This window comes from Fusarium coffeatum, assembly GCF_003316985.1.
Source record: "Fusarium coffeatum strain FIESC_28 chromosome Unknown BRIP53273_contig_166, whole genome shotgun sequence".
In the NCBI taxonomy this organism is placed as follows: domain Eukaryota; kingdom Fungi; phylum Ascomycota; class Sordariomycetes; order Hypocreales; family Nectriaceae; genus Fusarium; species Fusarium coffeatum.
Genome location: NW_022157959.1, coordinates 168,550 through 193,679, shown reverse-complemented (window position 1 = coordinate 193,679; position 25,130 = coordinate 168,550). Strand labels below are relative to the sequence as shown.

The window sequence follows — 25,130 nt, the reverse complement described above, 5'->3', positions numbered from 1 at the left end:
ATGATGGAAAACGAACACTAAAATTCATCGACGTTAAACAAACAGATCCAACATAGAAACCCAATGTTGCTATATCCTATTGTCATCTGGAGAACGACACAAACTCCTCGACTTCGATGAGGCCACTCAACTGATAGATCCATTCTAATGCGACTTAGTCAAGCTCCGTCGAAGCGCGTTACTTGCTCGGCGCTCCAACTCGGCCTCGTGCGCCTCTTCAGCGGCCTGGTCTTCGGTGATAACCTCATGTTTAGTGCGCATCCGCTCTAACACATTGGCCGCTTCCGATGCAAACTCGCATCTCATCCTGATAGTTTCGCCATATGTGTAGAATAGAAACGGAAAGGGAACGCAGGCGACGGCTAGAAATGCGGGGATGGAACTGGCCCAGTGAATACCGAGATCGTCGTACATGTACGTTGTGAAGAGCGGGAAGGCGGCACCAAAGAGCGAGCGAAGGACCGAATTCGCGGCCAATACGGAGGCGGCGAAGATGACATCTAAAGAGATTAGGTCGGGTCTTGTTTGGTATCTGAGGGCTACACGAGAGAACTTACATGAGTCGACGAGATAGTTTAACAATGAGAGGAAAACCAAAACCAGGCCAGTCGCAAAGAAGACCGACCCGATGATGGACACGATCCAGTGAACATCAGGCCCATTGGTCCAGGCAAACCAAAACAGTCCTACTGGGATAAGTATCGACCCAACCAGAGTAGGCGGAAGTCTGGCTTCGGGAGGTGCAGCACCGCCATTGGCCTCGACAACACGCATATATCGTTTCTGGTCCAGTATTGTACCGACAACTGCAAACACCATACCTACAGCAATGCCAATAAAGGCAAGTCCTCCGACCCCTGGGCTCCAACCGCGCCCCTGTTGGAACACGATCGGGAAAGCCGCAAAGCAAAGGTACAGTGTACCATAGATAATGGCCATATAGATCGAGGTGAGTAGAACGATAGGTTCTTTGAACAATAAAACCCATGGGCGTAGTAAAGCGATTTTAAACTGTTCCGTAACAGTATGGCGAGGTCTCCCGGCGTCGACTTTGGAGATATAGATCTTTCCAGTTTTCTTAGAAAGGGCAGCTGCTCGGCGCCGTAGTAAGTAGGGGGCGTAGGTCTCGGGGATCACCAATGAATTGATTATCCAGACAATGCCTGTGAAGATGGCCATCATGCCTTCAACCCAGCGCCAGCCTTCACTCTCTCCTAGAAACCCACCCGCAATAGGACCTATCCGAGGTGGTTAACAACGTCTATTGAGCTCTCTGTGATCAAGAGAACGATGGAAGTACCAGTGCAGTAGCCGACATACCAATAGTAGGGCCTAGGAAGGGAGCCATAGCAAAGAGAGCAGTGGCAAGACCGCGCTCACGAGCTTCGAACATGTCGGCAATGACACCGCCAGCATTAGTTAAAGGTGAAGACCCGAAGGAACCGGCAAAAAAGCGAAGTACAATTAATGCTGCCATCGTGGGGGCTCCTGCAGCTCCAGCATTGAACGCGGTCAAGGCCAGGTAAGAGAAGAAGAATGGGATCTGGCGACCATAGAGCTCGGATAGAGGTGCCCAGAATAAAGGTCCAATAGCAAACCCGAGCACGAACATCGAGATACCTAGAATGACAACCTCAGTTGATACATTGAATTCCGTGATGATAGATGTGAGACCTCCTGAATAGGCTGTACTGGCGAAAGCAACAGCGAGTGTGGCTATAGCCTGGAGGATAGTGATTATCCATTTCTTTGACCGGGGAAAATTCAACGCATTTCGTGGATCATTTGGGAGAAACTCGACAAGGTAAGGCGACTCTGGCGTTCCATTTCCAGCGTAGTTGTACTTCAGTACAGCCTCTGTGATGCCTGTTTGATCGAGTATAAAACTGAAGTGAGAAGCTTTCGTCTCGGTCCGTTGGGACTCGATGTCTGCTCCGTTGGCTGTTGTTGATGAGGCTGAAGATTCTAGGGGTGGTATTTGAGTAGCAGCAGTCATATTAACGCTGTGCAATGCATTCGTAGAGTGCCGGTATTTCGCAGAGAGTTGGCTAGGATTTCGAGCAGCAGTGGACGGGCAGATAGAACCACTATTTTCCCTGACCTTTCTGATCCAGCAGGCTGGCATAAAAGGAACTTAGAACGGCGGCCACCAAGGATTTATATAGTTCTCAGCGATATCAGCTGCCAGGGTTTATATCCGGCAGGAAAGATTAACGGCCCGTTATCACAACATCCGAGGTCAGAACCTGTGTGGGTGTGTGTAAGATATTGGACGATGTGACGCGGACCAGCACATCTGTCAATCCTCCGTGGACCTAGAGTGCCTCAAAACTTCCAGCGAACTCTGTCGTCGTCACCGCCCCCACGGGAAATTCAATTCCGTTTGAGTCCATGTCTGGTGTTGTACTCGCTCATATTGCATCCAGTCTACTACATGAGGCAGTCTTGTAAAGTGAAACGTGGAGGCTCCAGCAGCTCTGTATGGCGATGCGGCTCGGCGCTTCTTATCGCTTACAGACGAGCGGGCAGATAGGACGGATACTTCTGCTCGGGACATTTTCCTCTCTTAGAGAGAGGACAGCACAATGTCCGCGACACTGTTGCCCTGAAGGTACCCCAATGCTTATGGAGAGTAAAAGAGTGTGTGAATTGCTCCGAAGCTCCGGTTTACATGTTGTATTATCAAAAGCTTAAAGTATTGTCTGGTCGGCGATCGGTATCATCAACCCCGACATCTTTAGACCGGTGGTCCGGTTCGGGTCCGAACGTCCGGCTCTTTTCAAATCGTCTTATTGCGCATCAACATCCAAAAGCCAACAGGATTCCAAGCTCGACTTTGATAGGGCTCTTTGGTTGATACTGTTGTCTGGTCTTGCCATAGGTAAGCAAGTCAGATATAAGTCAATGTCTTCATTGGTCCGAATTGGATCAGTGCCAGATCATCCGCATCTTCCACTTGCGGGAAAAGATGCAATGATGCCATCTTACCCAATCCGTATCTTATGATATGGGATGGAAATTACGGGGTTCGGTCGCATTAAATCAACCGGCTACCGATTAGTCAGATAGTAGTCCGGCTCTGCCGTTGCATCGATCACGTAGGTTGCATAAAATCACCTGATACCACACGATCTTGATTCCCAACGTGCTGGACCCCCTAGTCCATGGTGAGCCTCCAAATTGTCGGAATGGTTCCGTCGTCCTCTGTTCGGTATTTTATTAACTCTCGGCGTGGTGTTTCTACTCATCAAAAATGGTGTTGTCGGCTCTGGCTGGCATGTTGAATCAATCTTCGAAACCATCCCATTCGTCCTCGTCACTGCTCTCATCCTCACTTGCAGACTCGTCCTCTTCGCTGCTCTCCTTCTCTTCCTTCTTGGTATTTCTCTTTTCCTCTTTTGGAGATAAGGTAACAGGCTCGCCAGTTGACTTCAGAACAGGCATGCCAATCATATCACGAACGATAGCACCACTATCGTCTCGCACGTAAGGACCTTCGTCGTCAGCAGCAGCTTCGTCTTGTTCGCCAGACCTCACGAAACCAGCGACAAAGAATCCCATGACGCCTTGTCCATCATCCTTGAAAGAGCGAATGCAGGCTTCTGCTATATCTTCATCGCCTTCACATGCTTCAGGCAATCCACGAACAGGCCATTCTCTCATGCCGGAAACTTGATCTTGTCGTAAAAGAGCGCGCCAACCTCTTCGCTTGGCAACATCGGACTGAAGAGCTTTCATAACAACACTCTCGTTTTCTTGCTTGTGAATAGAACAAGTTGAGTATGTGATCTTCTTTGCCGAAGGGAAGCGGAAAGCGTGCAAAAGGAGTGTCAGTTGGAAGGATGACAACGCTTCAAGGCGTGCTTCTAGGTCCTTTTCCGATTTGATCGCTGTTTCGTTACCATCGTCATCTATCATGACATTCTCAGGAGCGGGCTCGACCTTCTCATGTTTCCTTTTGCGATTGTTTGGTTTTGTTGACGGCGTTTTCCCGTTACCGCTGTAGGGTTCCGGTAAATGAAGATCGGGCATCGAATCCAGTCCCACAATGCCACTTCCTGAACAACTAGGATCCAAGAGCAATGCTCCGACTGACTTGTATTTACCATCTGTAGGGTTCACCTGCAAGAAGTCTTGACCAAAGCCAATCTGTGTCACAGGTTGAGAGCCTGCTATCTTGACCATCTTGTGAAGAACCTGCGCTCGTCTAGAATCTTTCTCAAATGCATAGATAGTTTGCTTTGGTGAATCAAATTCGGGCGTGTGTTCCTTGACAATAGCTGCCAGATGTGTTGTTTTATTGCCGGGAGCGGAGCATGCGTCGATCAAATCCCCGTCTTCTGATCTCGGATCCAAAAGGTAGGCGGGGAAGCAAGAAGCTTTATCTTGAAGAATGATTTTGCCAGAGGTATAGGCTTCTGTTTTAGTAAGATTGATCCCTGGAGTGATCGCAACAAGGTTTGGCACGTGAGGATCAATGTAGATATTTCTCCCAGCATTGGTGACGATCTCCTTGATGGATCCAGCTCTGGTGTATCTCGAGAAAGTGGTTTCAAGCTGTTCTTCCAGAGTACTCAGAACAGCATTGACGCGAACCCATCTAGGATAGTTTGCCTCCTCGCCTGCACATTGCCTCTCAACTTGCTCCGTGAGAGCCTCCAGAGTCGGCACCTTTCTGCGAAGTCGCGCAAGCTTAAATTCTGAGCTGATCCGTGCTTTGTGCCTTTCAATGGATGCACGCAGCCCATGGTTTTGTGCAAGCGCAATACCCTTCTTAGCCAGTAGAAGGTCATGAACAAGAAGCAATGCCAATGTCGGAGTAAGCTACTCATATATTAGTATATGGAACTCAATAATTAGTTTAGGAAATTGACACTCACCTTTCGCTCCAATTTGAGAAGTTCTGATTTCTCAATCACTTCTTTTAGAATGGGACTCCATTTGCAGCTTTCCAGTACTAAGGCGTAGACCTGGTTTGGGGGAGATTTGAGGCCCTTCTTCTTAAAGACACGGGACTTGAGACTTCCTCCTTCGGACGAAGATCCTGTCAGAATCTCAGCCGCTTCATGATAAAGAGACATAATTGAGATGATTTGTAAGGTTGTGGTTGACCAAGTCGTTGTTGGCGAGGAAGAAAATTAAAGTATGAAGTACTGGTGAAATAATTTAGCCGGGACTTAGCCGATACTATAATCGTGTAAGTCGGCAGGTGTTTTGGTCTGCGACCTCCACGGAAACGCATGTCAGTCGCATTCAAAAGTTGCTAATAAAATATTTCTGACATAAGATATACCTAGTCGGTCTTATGAATGAGGTTGTTCCTCATGTTGAGTGACATTGGTAGAGAATTCGAAGTACGTACGTTCTGTTGACCCATAACTTCAGCAGCTCATATTTAACAAACAGCGCCGTCGCTCCTGGAACACAGACCCAACACATGGCTGGTATAGAGCAAAGTACTATTTCAAAGGTGGCAGTTTATGGTCACTTGCATATGCTCTTGCTGGTCGCATGATATGAAATGGGTATATGCCCTTGATTCATAATGGGCGAAAGAAGTTGCGCCTAGCGCAATTGGATCCTCGTCAAGCAAGGTATGTCCTCCATAAATATACATGTAAAGAATCGAATCGAATCGAATTGAACCATCCAACATATTTTTCTCCCCCGTTAACTTGCCAAATTCCATTGCACCACGCAAACTTTGATCGAAAAAAAAATTGCCTTGCCATCAAATCGCCATCCTTATATTCTCCAGTCCAAAGTAAAAGGGGGGTTGGTTGAAACACCCCTTTTATACGAGATGCTTTATAACGATGCACCGTTGCGTACTCTAGTAAGAACGCTTAGTTTAGTGACGGTGGCTGCGGCGGCGGAGATGGCTGTATCCGCCATGCTGGTGAGCATGTCGTCGGACAGGATCTCTCTTGTAAGCAGGAGCAGCAGCATCCTCAGTCTGGGCGGGAACGCTGGCTGTCTGAGTGACAGTGACAGTGTTCCAGACAGTGTGGACTCTGGTGGACTTGCACTTCTTGGCCGTCTCAGGCTTGCCGAAGATGTCAGTTGGCTTGGGGGCGTTGGTGAGAACGTCAGTGGCACCAGCAGCAGCCTCGGAAACAACTTCAGGGACGGAAGGCAGAGTAGGCTTGGGGGCGGCAGTGGACTCCTCAGGCTTGTCGGCGGGCTTGGTGTACTTGGGTGCCTCGGCAGCGGTGGACTCCTCGGCAGCTGGCTTGGTAGCAGAAGGCTTCTCGGAAGGCTTGCTGGGCTTGTCGTCACCGGAAGAAGGCATCTTGGGAACATCGTCGCCGTAGGAGAAACCACTGAGAGGGTTGTTTCCGGGCAGCTTGTCCAAGGTACCAGTGATCTTCTCATCGACCTCAGGTTCGATAGTGCAGTCGTCCTTGTTGAGACCGTAGAAGAGACCAGGGCAGTTGTCCATACCAAGAGTACCAGCGTTGCAAGTGTCGATGATGTGCTTCAGGAGCTTCTCGTCCCAGCCAGCCATGAAGTCAGCGTGGCTGCTGTAGCCAGTAACGTCACCGTTGGAGAAGACGAAAGGCTGCTCGCCCTGACCCTCAGTCCAGCGGCCCTGGAATTTGTTAGTGTTCCAGTAGGCCTCGTAGAAGAGATGAGGAACGTGGATCCAGCCCTTGGGGCAGTCGAGGTAGCCGTCGTTGTCCTCGGGGTAGGCCATGTTGTTCTTGAAGTCGGTAAGGCCAGCCTTGGGGTTGTAACAAGATGGAAAGTGAACATCAGCTCGGAGAGGAGAGTAGCGACCGTCACAGGTTCGGTCAGGGAATCCAACGCCCTCGTTCTTGGTGACAGGGTCACCGACACCAGCTGTGGTACCGTCAGACTTGGCATCCCAAGAGGGGACAGTGTAATCGTTGTTGGCGCGAGGGCAGGTCATTCTCGCGGGGTTGACGGGACCCTTGGAAGGGTCGAGGTTGGGCTTAGCACCAGCCTTGGGCATGGTGCGGGTCATGGCGTCACCAGCAACAATCTGAAGACCGGCAGGGAAAGGCTTGATCTCATCGTGAGTCTTCTCGAAGCTGTCGGATGTATTAGTAACATGAGCAAAACGGTCATGGAGGTGAGATGAGACATGGGGGAGGGTTTTGTCGCAGATTGACGAGGAAATAGGGAAATTACACTTACAAGTAGTAGGCGTTGAAGTAATCGAACTCGACGTCCTCAAACTTTCCAGACTTGGGGTCATGGAAGTAGAGAGTGGGAAACCAGTAGGCGCTGTTGTCACCCTTGATCATGGCGTTACTGCACTTTGACTCCATGAGATCCTTTCCAGTGGCGCTCTTGCTGAAACCGCTTCCACCCATGATGTTGTGAACGTGAGTGGAAGTCTCGCCAGGGAAGAGAATGGGATCCACGCGACCTCTGGTGAGCTGCTTGTTGGTGAAGCGCAAGACAGCGAAAGTACCCTCCTCCTTGGTGGCGGAAGCAGCACCGGCGAGAAGCGCCGCGGCGGCAACGAAAGTAGACTTCATGATGATGATGTTGAAAATTGATGAACGATATTCAAGTATGTTGAGTTGAACAGATGGTTGAAAAAGCTGGCGTAAAAAGAAGTCTCTAGGACTCTGAGCACTGGGACGGAAACTTGCTAATTCTTCAAGAAGAAGCAGAAGAGAGAAGAGCCAGTGTAAGGCGGGGGGAAACACGCAGGTGATACCGGAACACCTGTGAGAACCTAGAATGAATGTTTCGTTTCGCAAACGTCTGGACTCGTTCAATCACTGCCGTTGAAAGGTACGTGAATCAGAGAGCGAGCGAGAGGGTTGAAGCCGAAAAATGAGGGTAAGAAGCAGTTCAGGGAAAATGAAGGTGCCTGAAACTGCTCTGCAGATACAGAATGAGTGAGTGAGTGGTATAAAGAATGAAAGAGAGGACGTGCCCAGCAGTTCAGTAGCAGTGTACAGAGTACGAGAGAAGGAGTGGAAAAATAAGAAAAATAAAAGGAGCGTGTGGAGGGGAGGGGATTCAAGAAGAAGAAGTATGTTGGACGAGGATTAGAGGTGAAGGGCCTTTGTGGGAACTGGGGGGTGACCTTGACCGAATCCTTGGAGTATCCGCCTGCTACTTGCTACTCCTACTCCGAAGGTACTCCGGCGCAACACACAGTAAAGCCAAGCACCTAAAAGTACAGCACTCCAACTAAAGCGCCCAGGCCTGCCTGACAGCTGGCCAACACTGCAAGGCCACTGTAAAACACCTAAAATCAGTAACTGCCTAGTCTGATGCCTGACCAATCCAATACGCGAAATGCCCTCAAGTGCACGTTCATTCTTAGAATCATCAATTTGATCAAAGGATATTGGCGATGGAGCCTCTAACGCTCCACCGTTGAAGGCTTGGCCTGGCTTGGCTCTATTCAGGGGCTGTCCAATCCTAAACCACCAGCCCAGGACGTTTTTTCGAACTTTCTACCGAATAGCTCTAGAACTGTGAAAGAGGATTGGCTACAGTTCTGGCGCCACATCTCACCCTAAGGCTGAAGGGGGGACGACCAACCCTTAGTCTTTGTCCTGGTTATGACAGATGACAGATGACAGAGAAAAAGGGCAATAAGATATGGATGAAACGAACGACAACAATGAGCGGTAAAAGTAAACGACACTATTGGTTATGGTTTCTTCTTTCTTCCAGACCTGAAAGCGTACCTGCATACGAAAAAACTGGGTTGCCTCACCCTCGGCCTTAGCCGCTACAGTTACCGCCCGAGCTACCAGAAGAAAGGGTGGGAATTGACAGGGGGCCCTGGCCCTGGAGGGGGCTTCTAGGGCTCAAGGAGAAAAGGGATATCCCCGTCATTTTGAGGCTATTCGTGGTAACAACACGGATAACAGCTGACATCAATTTGCAGCGCCGAGTACAGCAGAAAAGAGAAGCCAGGCGATGCGCTGGCAGTCACACCGGCTGCATACCGCCAGTAATTGAAACTCTCTGCATAAGGTGCGAGGCCTAGGCTGCGAGTTAAAGCCGCAGTCCGTTCCCGCCTTATCTCTGGTACCACAACGATCGTTGGCAGTATATTGGACCTTGCAATGCGTTTCTGCAGTACTGTACCGTACTGTACTCTGTTACACTGTGATGGTTGCTTGTATTGCACAAAGAGGATAAGGCAAGCAAGAAAGAAAGAACAAAGCCAAAGGAACAAAGAATGGAACGTTGAGACCCAAAGTCTTCCCGTAACAGATAGAGATTACAGGGTCGCCTTGTAGAGTAAAGTGCCTGCAGATCGTGACATGGCCTGAAACAACAGGGGTCTTGTTGGTGTAGCAGGGGTCGGGTCGGGGACTAAGGTAAGGTAAGCCCAGGAGTCACTCAGCTAGTCATGGGCTTAATCTAGACGATCGAGATGGTTTTTCCTAAGAGATCAACAAGAGATCTGATCTAACCCAGGTCTAGTCTATAGTTTAGTTGCTCAAGTCGGTTTTCGAATTATCGATTCTAGTTTGAGATATGCAGTCAAGTTTATAGTAGTTCCCTCTCTCTCGCACAACAGCATGATCATAGTCATAGTCATAGCACAGACAGGTCACATTAAAAACGTCAGACTCTGATCCTTGTCCTTGTACCCTCTTGAATGGACCGGGTGTTTCCAACCCTTGCAACTCAAAAGAAACAAACAAGACAATTTTCCTTTTGCAACGGTCCAACATTTGATGACCCATCAAGCCAATGGAGATGTTTTCACAATGACTATTTTCTCTGATACTGATCAATTAGTCAGGGGAAGAGGACGTTGTAATTAAAGATAAAATCACGTGGCATTTGCCTTTTCTTCGGACTTGACTTCCTGATTTCCACTGCAGAGGTTCTGAAACGCGCTAGCAAGCAACCCCTTGATTAGGTAACTCCACCTGTCAGCAAACGGTCGGTTACCTCTACTCTACTGTATGCTCTGCTTTGACAAAGGCTATGCTCAGCTTCAGCTTTGTTCAGTTATTATTAGTACTAACAGTACAGAAATCTTCACCATTTATGGTCCAGCTGTCAACACTCTTTGTTCGTATCTTTATTAAATATTCGACTCGAAACAACCATCGATAATCTTTGTGAGTAACCAATAGGTCGGTTTTGATACCCATGATATAATACCAGCAACTATATCATCTTTCCTACCACCATTAAATCTTGGGATGAACCCAATGCTCGCTTCTATCTAGTTTCAGATTCAAATCTTAAGCGACGTCATAAAGCCATTCTTTGTTCAATTAAGCTTTCCGGTGTTTCCGTTTATATTGTTCCTTGTCGTTGTATCATGTCGTCTTATCCTAGACTTCATCAACTACACCAGATATCTTCTTCCATCCTACATGAGGATGCACTCCCGAGAACTTGACTCCCTGTACCTGAACCCATCAGTGATTTGGCTTATAATGATGGGATAAATAGACTTACATTGGGGTGATATATGGCGAGTCTGCATCGTCTTCTCTTAATGCTTAACGTACTCTGCTTTCACCATAGCAACCAATACATGTAGCCCGATTCGCACTCATCTATTTCGTAATGTAACTGTTCGATTCCAAGGCTAAAGCATATAAACACACTCTACAAATAGAATGTGTAAGAGTTCCTGACCAGGTAATGCATGTCACATACACCAAACTCACCCACAACTTCCAATATACCGTCCAGCCGTTCGTATATACGGCCATGCAACGTAAACCAACCTTGGCCAGTCCTGTTCCGTGATCAGTGCGTCAATATACGCATCGCCCTCATCCCTGAGCAACGACGTCTTCGATGAAGCACTCACCCGCTTCTATATCGTCGGCATGCCGCATCTCCCTCCGATTGATTACTACGACAGCTCAGCTACGCTGCCAGAACCCGTCTGTATCTATTTTCATCCGTCCTTTCGGCCAGATACGATCGGATCTAATACACATAGGGCAACTCTAGCCGTGAACTCACCGTTGTGGTGTAAGAGACTCGAGTTATACAAGAATCACACGTGCCATGCGACTGCATGCAAGTATCCGTGCTCCAATTCATACACTTCACTGAAGAATGCCGTGTTCTCGATGTTGATACTCAAGATCGTTTTATTGGCTATAGGGTATGTAGTTGACATTGGATCACTGAGTTATTGCGTATTCTGATATTTGATTCAACTTACACAAGTTGAGTGGAAATGTATTTGGTAACTGTATTTAATTAAGATAAACTACAGTTCTCTGTGAGTAATAAGTTGGACAGGGTGGTTTGTTATGCAGCTTATTGATGCCCAATACCCTGGAGCGCATGGAAAGCCTAATGCTCAAGCAGTCACTTCGCAATTTGATGTCGAACGCACACGTAGACGAGAAAGAGACATTATCATAGAGATAGAAGCTACTACCCCTCTATACTTTAGTTAAGAGTATGCTGTCTGGAGTCCAAATACATAAGAGGGCCTCGATACATGGCTTGTGTCCTCGTATAAAATCGACACAATCTCATAAAATGGGATAACAGCTATTCTGAACTCGAGCACCATAGTCATAGATGAACATAGAAACCACGAAGATCTTCATGTCTTGCATTGTAGGAATAGTAACGTCTAGAAATAACGTGAAAGTCAACATAGTGCACCAGCTGCGTCCAAAGAGAAGTATCGTATCAACAGCCACACAGCACCACGTTTACGGCTCACGCACTCCCATACACTGAGATAATCAAAGACTGGAATCCTTAGTATTGCCACAAGGTTCATTCTGATTACATTCTATCTCAATACGTTGCTTGTGAATGAGATCCAGTATCACAGAGCACTCCATTGCTGAGCTATCACCATACTCATGTCATATCGTGGGAGGAGCAAAAGCTCAAACAGGGACGGCAACAGCACATAGACTAAACCATGGGAAAGAGCCTCAATGTGTTATGTTTCATTGATTTGCTTTACTGTAGTACATTTGTAGGTTTCTCCTAACCTAGAACACCACACAAAGCGAAGTAGACAAACCGGCATATCTTGAACACGGAATGGCATCACTTGTTGCCTTCATACGGGAAAAGAGGCTTAATATAGATGCGTTTACAGCTTCTTCTACTTCTTCTTATTAACCAGTATAGGCACGTCACTGGAATGAGAAACCATAATTTAGAACACCACTCGCATATATCATGAACATAAGTATCTACGCAACTAACTAAGTACTGACCCCATCCTATCATGTGTAATTAACGAGCTACAGGAGCATCAAAAGATAAGCCAACCTACAAATTTGAGCATGTTAAAGCACTGATAGTGACTAGGCAGTGAGAGTTACCACTATTGCAGTATACATAGCATCTGGAGTTTATAAGTGCAAACAGCTCACAAAGAAGCGACGTCGAGAGCGGCGATTGAACTCGGCTGCTCTGATCACACTCTAGACTATCCCCTACCACACAATACTTTCCGTCAAGGATCTCACCCAAACTGTCTTCCGTTTACCCGGCATATCTCCAACCGAAGCTTGGTAAGGGTGACTATTTGTCTCGATGCCCTCGTGTTGATCCTTGCAGAAACAATTCGGTCAATAGCAGAGCCCGGAGCGATACCACGACAGCGAAGTAGTCTTTCTGTCGCATTCTTAATTGTATCGTCATCTTACATAAAATCCTTGGTGATTGTTAGATCCTACTGCATGTACGTCGGCTGGGCAAGCGGCATCAAGGACGCCACCAACGGGCCAAGACTATACCGCCGTTCTAGAGTAGTATCCTAGGCACTAATGCATATGTACTGTACCTATAAGGATAGGTGAGAGCACATGATCCAGCCACTGATAGGCCTCTAAGAAGTTTCGTGCATGCGCGTGTCAATTAATGCGCAGATAGCCACATCCAGCCTCTTGTTACTGTACCCAACATCTTGCCCCACGATTCAAGCTGCACGGGGGAAAGCCTCTTATGGATACTCATGCAGACATGATCTGATGGGAGGAGATCTTTCCAGTTTTGACAACACTCCCTCAGCTCTTGTCTCGGAAAGGGATCCTTGCTTTTTCCATATCCGTTATCTCCGGAGATGGGAGATCGACAAGCTTCGGCAACGCAACCAATACTTTGACACAACTTTCTGATGTATACATACATACATCCTGTCCAAGTGTAGAAAAAGAATATTTCCGTAGGAAGATGAGGAGGCTGTGAGCCAAGAAGTAAACACAAGATGCTAAGCAGTGCGCTGAGACGATCATCGTGAAAGAGAGCAACACACGATGTGGCAGGATTGTTATCAGATCTGCTCTCGAAAGGCATGCAAGGCACATAGCTTTACCATCCCGACATATGGAGAACTGAATTTCCCTTGCCAGATGAGTGCCACGTTAGGTACTCTATGTACATGAGGCCCAAGGAGCTCATCTCCTTGAACCGCCAGGGACCAACACTTCTTCTTGACCTGTGATCCAACAGAAACAAATTCCCATGCCTTTATTGACAACTCATCTAGAGAATGAAACAAAACTGGGAGGAAACGGCTCTGCAAGGGTGATTGAGTACCTAGATCCAGTTGAAGCTAGACTTGTGACTGAGCAGCTTAGATGATCAGCCGATATAGCGTCGGATGCCCCAGTGTTCTATCTTGCATGAGAATGATGCCATCTGGAAGCTGGCGGCCTTGCATCAGGGCGCCTCAGCGGCATAAAAGGTCCTTCAACACCAGAATGTCTCAGAACACTTCAACTTTCTCCGGCCTTTGTTTGACATGGCCAACAACGAGTGCAGCCAGTGCGATTCAAGTTGACGAGGAACTATGCCAGCTCAGTCGCTCCCTTGTATCTGGATGTCGCTTCTGTATCAACATAGGTTGACTGCCATAACTGGTCCTGCTGGTCTAGGTTGGGTTGGAATGTTGCAGCATGGCATGATTTTTGGAATCCCGGCCTTGTTCCCCGGAACCGACCGAGGGCTGACCTCTGAATCAAGAACAATCACCTCGCAAGAAGCGCCTCCTTTTGACAGTTAACGGGGCCGGATCGCCACCAGGGAAGAGCCTGTCGCTTGATCTGGTATAATCTGCAGATCTCGGAGATCTACAATTCAAAAGCGACGCCATAAACCATGCCAACTTATTGACTTCCTCTCTAGTAGCCTGAAAATTGGATTTCGAGAAGATTCGAGACATTCCTGGGAGTTTTCATCCTCCCTCAATATGTGCCTCTGCTCGCATCTGTCGACGTCAGTTAATAAGACTGGCAAGTGTTGGTCCAGGGTACCGTCAAGCGGTACTGTATCCAACTGTTGTGACGTTAAAAAGGTCAGAATAGAGTAGCTCAGTTGTCTTGCCAATTGATTTAGGTAGTAGATTAGTATTGTAGAAACAGGCGTCGTGTATGCACATTAATACTGTTACTGTACCGGCGGACGTCCGGATAACGTAGATTCGCGGCCTTGTCATGTCTTGTAGAGGGGACCCTTGCTTCTCTGACCGCTGACTTACTTACCTTTCCCCTGGGGCGAAACCATCCCATCTCAGCGCTAGGTTAGTTACCGATCAACTCGAGGTAGGGTAGTATTGGGGTGCCGGCCACCAGGATATCCTCCCTACCTTTCTACAGTAGTCGTCTTTGATGGGTAACATCAATAAGTTTCAGTAACGTTGGAGATATGGCCTTTGTTGACTGACAAAAGCCACCCTTGCCACCAGATCTGTTTCTGTCATTAGCCATGGGTCAGTAGACTCGACATGTCATATCCAGCAAGTTTTGATGCATATCGTCATGTGTCCCGGATACAGTCTATTCGCAGATGTACGAGGAAGTCGACTCTATGGGTGTTCTGTAGCAGCACCCAGCTGGAATGCAACTCTAATTTGTAACCACATATTATGAGCCTTGGTTTTTGCTTCTGCATCACCAAACCCATGCTTGCCTTCCACTGCTTCATATTAGACATCTGCGGAGGGTCTGCTGGAACGTATCGGACCCAGTCCGATGAAGGTATTAATGGCACCTGGATTCGGAGTAAGTTGCAGATGTCTCAACCATGGTATAATTATACGAGTATCTTCTGTGTTAGCTGTTGCTTTGCAGTCCGTCTACGGCATGCCGATCTCTTGTTGTGATTAGCTGCCCTGCAGGCTCTCCGGACCGAGTATCTATTTGAGCATTCACATACTAGACATGGCAGTCTATATGTGAGCCGATCAAAGTTGGTACTGATTTCAATCTAATAGCCCAAGGTCCACTCATGGCACCTGCATGCATGTATACAGCATGTACAATACTTAGAGAAATGATGGGTATCCCCGCACTCTCCCTGTGGATGTACAAGACATGGATCGTATGGTCCGAGCAGTTCGTTCAATGAGGTTGCTGAGAGTGTCAAGTGACAAAAGCCCTCAGTAAAGTAACAAGCAGATTCTGTTGGTCGTGGACCGAATATAGCAAATTTCGTCAGCCGCTTGCCTTATATTGAGCCTTTTTGGTGTTAAAACGCCCTGTAGGGCTAGATTGAAATAAAGCAGAAAAGCCACCCCTGCAGGTTCAAATAGGTATTCAGGGACTAGAGTTGCAAGAGTAAACGAAGAATTCAGGAGATAGGTTGCCAATGTAATCGTCTTTTTCTTCATTCGAAGCCGTGACATGGCCACGGCCCTTCCCAGCATATAAAATAACATTATTTTATCAGAGAAGTGCCTTGCTGGTACAAAGTGAATCCATGGTATGGTCAGCGCACCGGTTTCATTGCATTTCTGGAACAAAACGCAGAAACATCAGGGCCGCATCCTTAACCTAAACAACGCCATATTTCCCAACCTTGGTCGTATGTTCCCCGTATGTGCATGCCTATAATATCAAAAAACGCCATATGTATCCTCGTGTACTTATTGTCGTGTTGAACGTCGCCGTCTCTTGCCTTGCGCGGCGACGTCTCCATCGTCTTGATCTCCGTCACTTGAATCGTCATGACCCCTAGCATTCTTGGACCGATCATTTCCTTTCTTAATGGATATGATACAGCCTTGCTCTTTGAGCCGTTTGGTAAGCTTCGTGCTTGCTTGCATGCCCGGGAAGTCCTTCGCTGTATAAACTGTGAAAACTGCACTTTGCGCTTCAGCAAGATCCGGGAAACGCTTCACTTCCTTCGCACGAGCAGGATCGAGTTTGACCATGCTGAATTTGAGCCGAAAAGATCCTGGTGTTCTGCAGGATAAGTCTGGAAAACAAAAGAATGAGCCTTCTTCACCATGCTCGTCTTTCCCAACAAAGGGAGCGCTGACTAGCGAGCCCATGAGTCGGCGCTGTTGCCGATACTCCTCAGGCATGAATGAAGCATCGCGGGCTCCTGTCTCGTCGACAATAGAACAACTCATAACATAATGGCTATAACGTAGATGCTTGGCGACGTCTTCTTTGGTAAAGTTTGGGCCCTCGATAAGAAGCTGGACGATTGGCGGGGGGTCAATTACCCTCCGGTCTCTCTCTCCAAAACCGCACGACCTAGCTGCAATCGGTTGTTGCCGTATCTTCAGGCTATATCTGATGCCATCTGGTTGCGTGCTGGACATATGACTATTGCTCTGGGTAGAAGTGACAAGATCCGAAATTCTCATGGGATCGGGTCGTTGCTCGGTTGGAGATACCATAGGGCTGGCTGATTCATGCGGTGGATTGGTACTTGTAGTAGTCCTTGGATCGTAGCGATGACCAGGGTAACGCGGAGTGCGCATATCCGTTGGTGGCCCAGGCTGCGAGTTTACCAGCGAAGGCGGTTGCTCTCCTGATACTGAGTGCAGTTGTGAAGGGTGTGTCATTCGACGACCTTGTCCGTTGTCTACTCTTTCGTGATAACCTGCCAGATTGCCAGCAGCATGATGATGGTGTAGCCCAGGTGGAGGAGGGGGGTGTGGATGCTGCGGAACAGAGCTCGACATATCGGCTAGTTGGTAGACATGGCCAGTCCTTGGGTGTTGTACGGACTGTAGTTGTGAGGGGCGGCGGTTTTCAGGTGTCGCACTGTAATAACCTGCCGGAGGATGCACTTGATGTTCATATTGAGGAAGCGATTGAGAATGTGCTGGGCCCCGAGCGCCGTGATATGCATCTGGGGTCCAGCTCGGGGCAGTCGTCGTATATGGGAGAGGCATAGCTTCCGACATATTCTGTAAGATTATGGTGGGTGAGTGAAGTGAGATCTAGGTGATAACCACAAATTGAAAAACGCATAGATGTCGTGGAAGTCGAAGAGGAACACCATAAAATTGCATGTATGTCAAGGAAGAGCGCTGACCGTCGAACTTATTAGCTTCTTGGAGGGTCAGTGGCGGCTCAGATCGGTTGCGTCGATAATGAACTTACATAGACTAGGTACCCCGTACAAGCCCTTCCGTAATGTCCAATCAGGGAGTAGGATCGTCCAAGCCAGACAGAACAAAAAGACGGGAGCGACCCAGTAGCCCACCACTTCCAGGGAGACGGCTGTAAGACGGAATGCGGATGGTTCCACTGCGTGAGCAATGGAGGGGAGGGTAGGTAAATTAGTACCAGAGTCAGAAAGAAGTATAAGGTGTATATAAGAAGAAAATATCCCGGAGGCTGATCTGCTCGAATAGTCGCTATTAACGGATGAAAGAGGACAAAGTCTTTGTGTAAGACAGACACATCAGATAGAGACTGGGGGCGATGGAAACGATGATAAGCCCAGCGGCCAAAATAAAAAGAAAGAAAGAGAGGCGACAGGATACACGCTACGGTGCAGTAAGCGCCTGATGGGAATAGTGATGTAGGATTGAGATGCCGTAGGCAACCGGTCTTTTGCGGTGTATGAGATGGAGAGAAAAACGAGGAAAGTGGGCGAGTCGTGGCCACACACCCACAGAGAGCCGGATTTGGTCTATGCCGAGCCTGAGCCTGCAGCGGAGATATGATAGCCCAGAATAGCTCCTCTGCAAAAGAACGTCCTGTACCGATAAATCGAACAGTGACAAGAGACTTGCAGCAAACGAAAATGCGTGAAAACCGATGGAACAAGATTACGCAACGGCTCCTGAAGATAAAGACGCGATGAGATGGCCGGTGAGATTATGTTAAGAGCGATGCCGTAAAGATTGTAGCCGCGAACGAGATGGGTCGAAGCCGAGAGTTTGAGACGGCTGAGGCGGACACCACACGAGAGCAAGTGAACCTTAAATCTAATCGATACTGTTTCGTGGTCGAATAAAGCCAGTGGTGGAGCTGAGTTTGTTGAGCTTTGTTGATGAAAGGTATAAGGGTGAGGAAGAGCTGAGATGGAGCCAAGAATGCACGGGTATCATTTGTGAGTCCGATTACAAGATATGATTCGATATGTGGGTTGGGGGGCAGGAGTTTATTGTACTCTGTCAAAAGATGATGTTAATTGGGAACCGTACCTTCAAGGAAGGAATAACGACAGGGGAAAAAAACTCGAGCTGGACAGTCGTAGGGAGAGTGGGATTATTAACCAATTTCCATGACCCAACCAGCCTGGGTAGAGAGGCTTGCACTGGGGCATAAAGCGTACCACTTGCTTCGTCTTAGCTTGCTTCACCTCGCATCGTAACCAATGTCAAGGACTGGTAGGTAACGGGACATACCTGCGTACGTCGCTAGGGAAGGCAATAAAACAGGTGAGTCGCTGAATAGAGTAAAGCAGGATATGTAAGTCAAGCACCTAGGCCATGACACAGACTGAATCACAAAGTACCGTACAGTACCTATGATAGATGCGCTAAGACTGCAGCAACTGGGTGGGTAGTCGTAGTCTAGCCTGCAGCTCGCCCAGGATCTTTCACCTCCTGGAAGAAGCGGCGCAAATGCAAGGCGAGTGCTGTAAGGATGGGTATCTGTGGACCCTGGCGGGTCGATCATCGAAAAGTAACTAGGCTAAGGCATCTCGACATTCAGAGACATAAGAGAGGGTTGGGACCATGATGAGAAGTTTATCGTGGTTGTGGATTAATTAAAGAACCCACAGATCTGAATCAGTTGATTCGGATGGGAAAAGTGAAAAATGAGATGAGATGGAATGGGCAAAGCACAAGCAGATGCGTACCTATCCGTACCTACCTTCCCTTCCTTCTTACTTGTCTGAGTCTGAAGGAATTGGTTGAGTTCTGTGCTTTCCTGAGTGCTCGTCAAGACCTAAGCGTGCTAAGGTAAGGTAGGTACTAAGGTAGCTGTACCTGCCTTCACGGTTCACGGGCAGGCAATCGCTAGTGTGGTATTCCTTCCATTCTTAGACCTACCAGGTAATCGAGAAGGGAAGATCTCATCACCTCTTACCTTAGTGAGATCGATAACTTGCATCTTTCATCGAAGCTACTGTACTTGGGTACAGATAGCACCTGCCAATCTGTTATAGTATCAACTCAATCTGGCAGTAGCTTCTTCCCATGTGTCCCGTCTGTACCTACTACCCAATTAAGGTCAGAAGGCTATCGCCCTCATACCTTCTGTACAGTACTGGCCCAGATTAACTTAAATCTTCCGTCGTCTAAACTTAGCCATCGACAGAAACTAAGTTCACTAAGACGACGGTAGCTGTCAACTGTCATCTGTCACGCGTCCACACCATCAGACCCGAGTTTGACTTTGATATTGGTCTCAGATCTGCATTGAACACGGATTGTTTACTCCAGCTTCACCGAGCAAGGCACTGCAGGGTTCCCAATACCGTACTGTACTCAGCGCTAACACTGACCTCCTCTAGCCGAACCGACCCCACGTATAGATCTAGTCTGCTGTACTGTACCGAAATGGACAGTACAACTCTTGTCTTGTCTAGTCGCGTTGTGCCACGATCCTACTACAGTACTGTATGCACATTCTCGCATTGAAAGTTTAGTCTAGGGACTCCTTGGCTGTCGGGTGCCCAGAACTGGCGCCAACGCCATCGCGTTTCTGTGCTATGAGATTCAGATACACGCACTCGCTGTAGGTACAGTAACTGCGTTCAATCCTGGTTACTCTACTTTGTCTTGCGTTCCGTGCCGTTTCCTCAACGGGAGAAACGCTGATTGGCTGATTTAGATACGGGAGATTCCCCGGTTGACCTTGATTCGCTACTGCACCTGCAAATACTTACTTTTTCTGGCATGCGCCAATTGGACATGAGGGAGGCTAACGTCTGATTGTGGCAGACCGTAAATTCCAAGACAGAAACGGCATTGCGTATTATGTCAACATTGCACTACAACCTCAGGATCTGGAGCAGAAAGTCCTTGCTCATGGGTCCAACATTCAATCACGATTACAGACACATAACGTCCCTCCGAGTCATCTTAAACCCTTCGATATACGTACGTCTGCAATATACGTACGTCTGCACCATTCACCCTCCCATATCGCTCTGGGCACAGCTGCAGTGCCACAACTTTTCGCTCGGACACCCTCTTCAGCCCTTTGTAATTAGTCCGGGTCTAAGTCGTTACAAGTCTACCCGCGTCAAGAGACTTGTCACTTGTCAGCCTTTTTAGCACGGACACCACTGAAGCCTAGGCTTCGAGTAAGTACTCTACATGGGTGGGATGCAGTGGTGTAGTGATGTTCACTCGATTCAGAAAGATGGTCCCCATGGACCCGGAGCGTGGGTGAACAATCAAGCTAGTATATATCGAGTAATTCGTCACTTATCCCGTCTCAGTCTTCGATTCATTATCCAAACAATCTGCGATATAATTTGCTCAAATACGGGAGCCAAGGCCCCATTCCATACGCTCTGTCATCGCCGACAAACGACTCGGGCTCAAGCTACCTAGTATGACACCCATGATGGAGTTTTACGCCCTGATAATGACAACCCAGATATAAGTGATAAAACAAGGAGTTTGCCTGCAAGGCCCTATTGGTCTGGTCACATGTACTTTGTCTGTTCCCGCTCGCCCTGAGTTATACTCCAGAATTGTGGCATGATGATATGCCAGCTGGCCAGGCATTACTTCTGCATGTGTCAGGTAAGCAGGATCTTACTGCTTGTATAGTCGGTGGCACTGTATTCATTAAGACTGGTCGTTTAATACCGCCATACGGATAAGGACAATTTCTGGACAATGGAGTGAGCACAAATTCATGTGCTACGGATCTGAAGCTAGGTCGATACACAGTGTATTGCCATTTCACCTGCATTATCAGCCAAGAAGCCGCATCAGCCATTGGACTCCGACGACTTTTCTTGCATGAGTGCGCCATCCAGTTCCATGGCCTTGGATCAGTTGTACTGGGCGTCGGTGCCATGTGGTTTCTGCGGCTCTCTCTGAGCCTTGGCTACGTTCCACGACAGGTCGGGATGCCGCTTTGACCCAATCTGCTGGTATATGCTACCTATTGCATGTACATGTTGGAGGCTTGCGCAACAACCAACGAACAGCAGCCGACTAATCTTTGATCGCAACAAACTTACGGCCGCTAGTTCTAGCGGCGAATGCTTTGCAAGCTTCACTAGAGGTCTACCGACTGATAGATGAAGTCAATACTCGATAGCTCTTGGAGCTTTGGTCACTAAGACGTCGTTGGGCTATTTTTATTTCCGACTGACACAAACTCTAGAACTCAATTCTGAGCTCCGGTTACTTTGTTGTAGGAGTGGAAAAGCTTTGATGCTGATTTCCCCGGATTAAATGCTACTCGTCAAAGTATCAGAGGATTTGACCACTGAGAGTCCAAGGGACGAAATAATTCGAGTCACTGTGTGCCAATCTTGACTTGCACCTTGGCTGCTTTATTTTGACACCCTAAGTCTGTGAGAACAACTCTTTCGCTACTTAGATAGTGGTTGTTCCATATCATCTCGGAGTCTGGGGCAATCCCATCATTATAGTGGATGCAGACAGAAACTGTCTGATCAAATCTTTTGATATCGTTCTTCTACATCATCTGGCTATGCTCTATTGCAATGCTTTCTCTGGGCATCATGGGCGCGATGAATCATGCTTGCTGTACAGACAATCGGCCACTGATACGCTCAGTCGTCACCCTTTCCCCTCTCCATCAAGAGAAAACCTGATCCTCCTCTATCCCACCAACTCCCCGTTGGTACCTCTGCCATGCATCTAAGGCTCCCAGTCTATCTATCCACCATATCCCAACCACACTGGTCACCCAAAAACCCGCTATAACCAACCAATGCCGCTGTGAAGAAACTCCGGGCTGTGCTCGCTTTTATGTTTCTAAAATGAAAACCAATCCTTTCTAGAACCCAGTGAAAGAAGATGCCAAGTCGACTATGGCAAGAAAAAAAGGGGAGTGGAAGGCGAATATCCAACTCCCGTAAACTTTTATTATAGTTGTGATATCGCAGACCGGGTCTGCTTCTGTGTCTATGGCTTAATAGATTGAGCCATGTCGGAGAAAGAGAATAAAATTAAAAGAGTTGAGGGTATCAAGTCATAAAATATGCCAAGTTGCGATCGTGAGAAGAAGGCACAAATTCCAGGCATGTAGAATTCGCAGTCGTAACGTATTAAAACAAAATTGGACGAAAATCGGCCGAAAAGAATAGATGTGGTTAAAATGTCGTTGCACAGGACCATTGTTCTATAACACGGCATTGAATAACGCGACACTGGCGAGTGTGAGTACCAAGCCGACCCAAGATGGAGCAAATGCATGTGCGACGTTGGTTTCCTCTGGAGGCAGGGTGCTGTTGACAAAATCCGGACCGCAAAGAGTGTTAACTTGTCGAGCTGCAGACTCGTAAGTGAGAGCAATAGGTTGTGAACGGTCTTCGGAGGCGGCGTGGTAGATGTTCATGGTTTCTTGAGTACAGAAACCGCATGAAGGGTTGGTACTGCCAGGCAGGGTAAGATTGTACGGGAGATAATAGAAGTAGGCGTTGGCGGCGGTTGAGGTGTTGGTGACCGCGTTGGCGTAGCAGTACATATCGTCCTTGGGAGTTTGAAGGCAGGTGGCCTTGTACATGACCTCGTATGTTTTCAAGCCCCTCATAAACTGCTTGACGATGCTGTTGCCCGAATCCAGCTCGCTCTTGCAGTTCTCAGATGTTGTGAGATTGCGCGCTGCAGAAGAGAAGAAGTCGGTACAGTACGTCACGTTGGCACTGCAGGTTGCGTCAAGAACTCGCACGATGCTAAGAAGTTGTCTTTGGGCTTCAAAGAAGCCTCGAGATGTCTATGGGGGCTTGTCAGAACTCAAGGAATCCTAAGCTTCAACCAACTATAAACTTACCTGGAGCATCATGGAAAGAGGGTAGCAAGTTTCATAAGAAGGGTCACGGAGGATGCCATTGAGAAATGCGGGACAGTTGCTGTCCGCCGAGGTTGAAAGTTCAGCAGCCAAGTTTCCGTCGAAAGCTTGAGGCAAAGGTGTGGAAGTTGAGGCAGCGGTTTTGGCGGTTCGCTGGACGGTAACAGTGGTAGGCTTGGACCCGCTCGCTGTCCTGGTAGGAATTATTGACTGGATAATCTCGACTTCTTCGTCCTCATCTTTGCTTGATTCCTTGCGGCGGTGTAATTCATATCGGTTGGTCGGAGGTATGCGATGTCGGTGTCGGAGTGAGAATGACGATGTCTCAGTACTCGCTAGGACTGTGGAGGTAAGACATGCCAGCAATAACAGTAATGACAAGGTTATCGGTAAGCGAGACGCGCGGGAGTGTGAGGATCTTGGTCGATTTTGGGCCACTGAGGCAGGTCGAGATGTCGAGGCCATTATAACGAACGAAGAGGCGGCGTCCGCCAAGAACGAGTCTGGATGGAATTCGTTTATGTACAAAAACTGCGTCTGGGGTGCTGGCGACGAGGCTGTACAAGGTTCAAGTGAATTGGCAGCACAGACAATAACAAGATTGAATGTGTTTCACTTGAATGGGACCCGGAAAGACAAAACAAGGAAGCGAGGCGTCGGACCAGAATTCGATGATGAAGCACAAACTGTAGCGGGTGCAACGATCGACGGTGACAGCGACAGCGACAGTATTAAGTAAGTTGAGTAGAACAGAGCAGAGTAACGTAGCGAGCGACTTGGTTGGTTGGTATTTGTTTTATTAGTGGTGTTGTTGCATGGCGAATCCGGTGAGGTAGTAGCAATGGAAGTCGAGCCGATTGGCAAGCAAGATTAATGGGTAAATAAGAATCTTGCGGGGACTTCTGCAGGGTCGAAGAGGTCGAGAACGAGCGTGATGCAGTGCGTGATATAGCGACTGCGAGATTGGATTGGTGTGGCCAGGGGGGTTGAGGTGAGATGAGATGGCCAAAGAGTTGGTTTGCTATTAGGTAGTGTAGTAGTCTAGATGACCAAGGCTTGCACGTATTGGATAGCGTACGGCAAAGTTGGCTGCGACCTCGGTAAAAAAGGGCAAGTCTTGGTGCCAAGAGGAGATTATCGATTGATTGATGCAGGTAAAAAGTATAAGAGAAACGAACGAGTGACTGTTGACTGTTGGCAAGAAAAAAGAGATCGTCGTGGGAGTAGATCAAAAAAGGAGTGTAGGTTGGTTAAGGTTGACAATGGCTGTAACGGTAGGCGGGTCTAGAAACGAGTGATCGACGCAACCTGAGGCTCAATTGTAACCGGAACTCTCTCAGCTCGAAGGGCAAAAAAGGAAGGGAAGGGAAGGGAAAGAAGAAAGAGAGGACAGGAAGCAAACAGAGAGGGCGATCCCACCAGTTGATGAGAGATTGAATTGAGTGGGTAGAGAGAGAGAGGAAAAAGACAGGGGATGAACGATAATAACTCCCCCATAAGGTTAAGTTGGAGAGGGCCCGGGGGGGAACGACGGCCGATTCCAGGCCTGAACTTCCCTGTAAAAGATCCATTTCGATCATGGATGGTTGATGCTGCAATGCACCTGAGAGAAGAAGAAAAAACAATGGAATCCATCCATGACAAAGACAAGGATTAATTAAACCCTCCTCCGAGGCTTGCAGTAGTGGCTATTTAGTGTGCGGGTTATTGATCGAATGGATCCCAGTATGACCTCTGTCCTTGTGTCACGTCATTAATCTGCAGAGTCTGCAATGGGGCGACACTACATTTACTTGATAGATATCCGTATACTGGTCATGGAAGCAATGGGGACTGCGTGTCATTGGCTTGTTTAGGTAGAAACTATTGATTAATCAAGGTTTGGACAACTGAATATAAACCTCCATCGAGAGTCTACTATACGTACATACGCGCATTCGCAGTCTACCAGGATCATTCTCATGT

General features: G+C 47.9%; 5 protein-coding genes across 5 annotated transcripts; all 5 read right to left on the bottom strand.

The window, feature by feature from the left end:
- Positions 1–144: 144 nt before the first annotated feature.
- On the bottom strand, positions 145–1,996 carry FIESC28_07502 (uncharacterized protein; the record flags this gene model as incomplete). Its single annotated transcript, XM_031161642.1, has 3 exons — positions 145–500; positions 558–1,238; positions 1,321–1,996. 3 exons carry the CDS (start codon positions 1,994–1,996, stop codon positions 145–147), a joined length of 1,713 nt encoding a protein of 570 aa, XP_031014344.1.
- A 1,289-nt stretch (positions 1,997–3,285) lies between these two features.
- FIESC28_07501 (uncharacterized protein) lies at positions 3,286–5,081 on the bottom strand (the record flags this gene model as incomplete). The annotated part of the gene is made up of 2 exons (XM_031161641.1): positions 3,286–4,824; positions 4,881–5,081. 2 exons carry the CDS (start codon positions 5,079–5,081, stop codon positions 3,286–3,288), a joined length of 1,740 nt encoding a protein of 579 aa, XP_031014343.1.
- A 770-nt stretch (positions 5,082–5,851) lies between these two features.
- Positions 5,852–7,508, bottom strand: FIESC28_07500 (uncharacterized protein; the record flags this gene model as incomplete). Its single annotated transcript, XM_031161640.1, has 2 exons — positions 5,852–7,055; positions 7,162–7,508. 2 exons carry the CDS (start codon positions 7,506–7,508, stop codon positions 5,852–5,854), a joined length of 1,551 nt encoding a protein of 516 aa, XP_031014342.1.
- An 8,321-nt stretch (positions 7,509–15,829) lies between these two features.
- On the bottom strand, positions 15,830–17,104 carry FIESC28_07499 (uncharacterized protein; the record flags this gene model as incomplete). Its single annotated transcript, XM_031161639.1, has 1 exon — positions 15,830–17,104. One exon carries the CDS (start codon positions 17,102–17,104, stop codon positions 15,830–15,832), a length of 1,275 nt encoding a protein of 424 aa, XP_031014341.1.
- Positions 17,105–22,496: 5,392 nt separating this feature from the next.
- On the bottom strand, positions 22,497–23,630 carry FIESC28_07498 (uncharacterized protein; the record flags this gene model as incomplete). The annotated part of the gene is made up of 2 exons (XM_031161638.1): positions 22,497–23,090; positions 23,148–23,630. 2 exons carry the CDS (start codon positions 23,628–23,630, stop codon positions 22,497–22,499), a joined length of 1,077 nt encoding a protein of 358 aa, XP_031014340.1.
- Between the last annotated feature and the right edge of the window lie 1,500 nt (positions 23,631–25,130).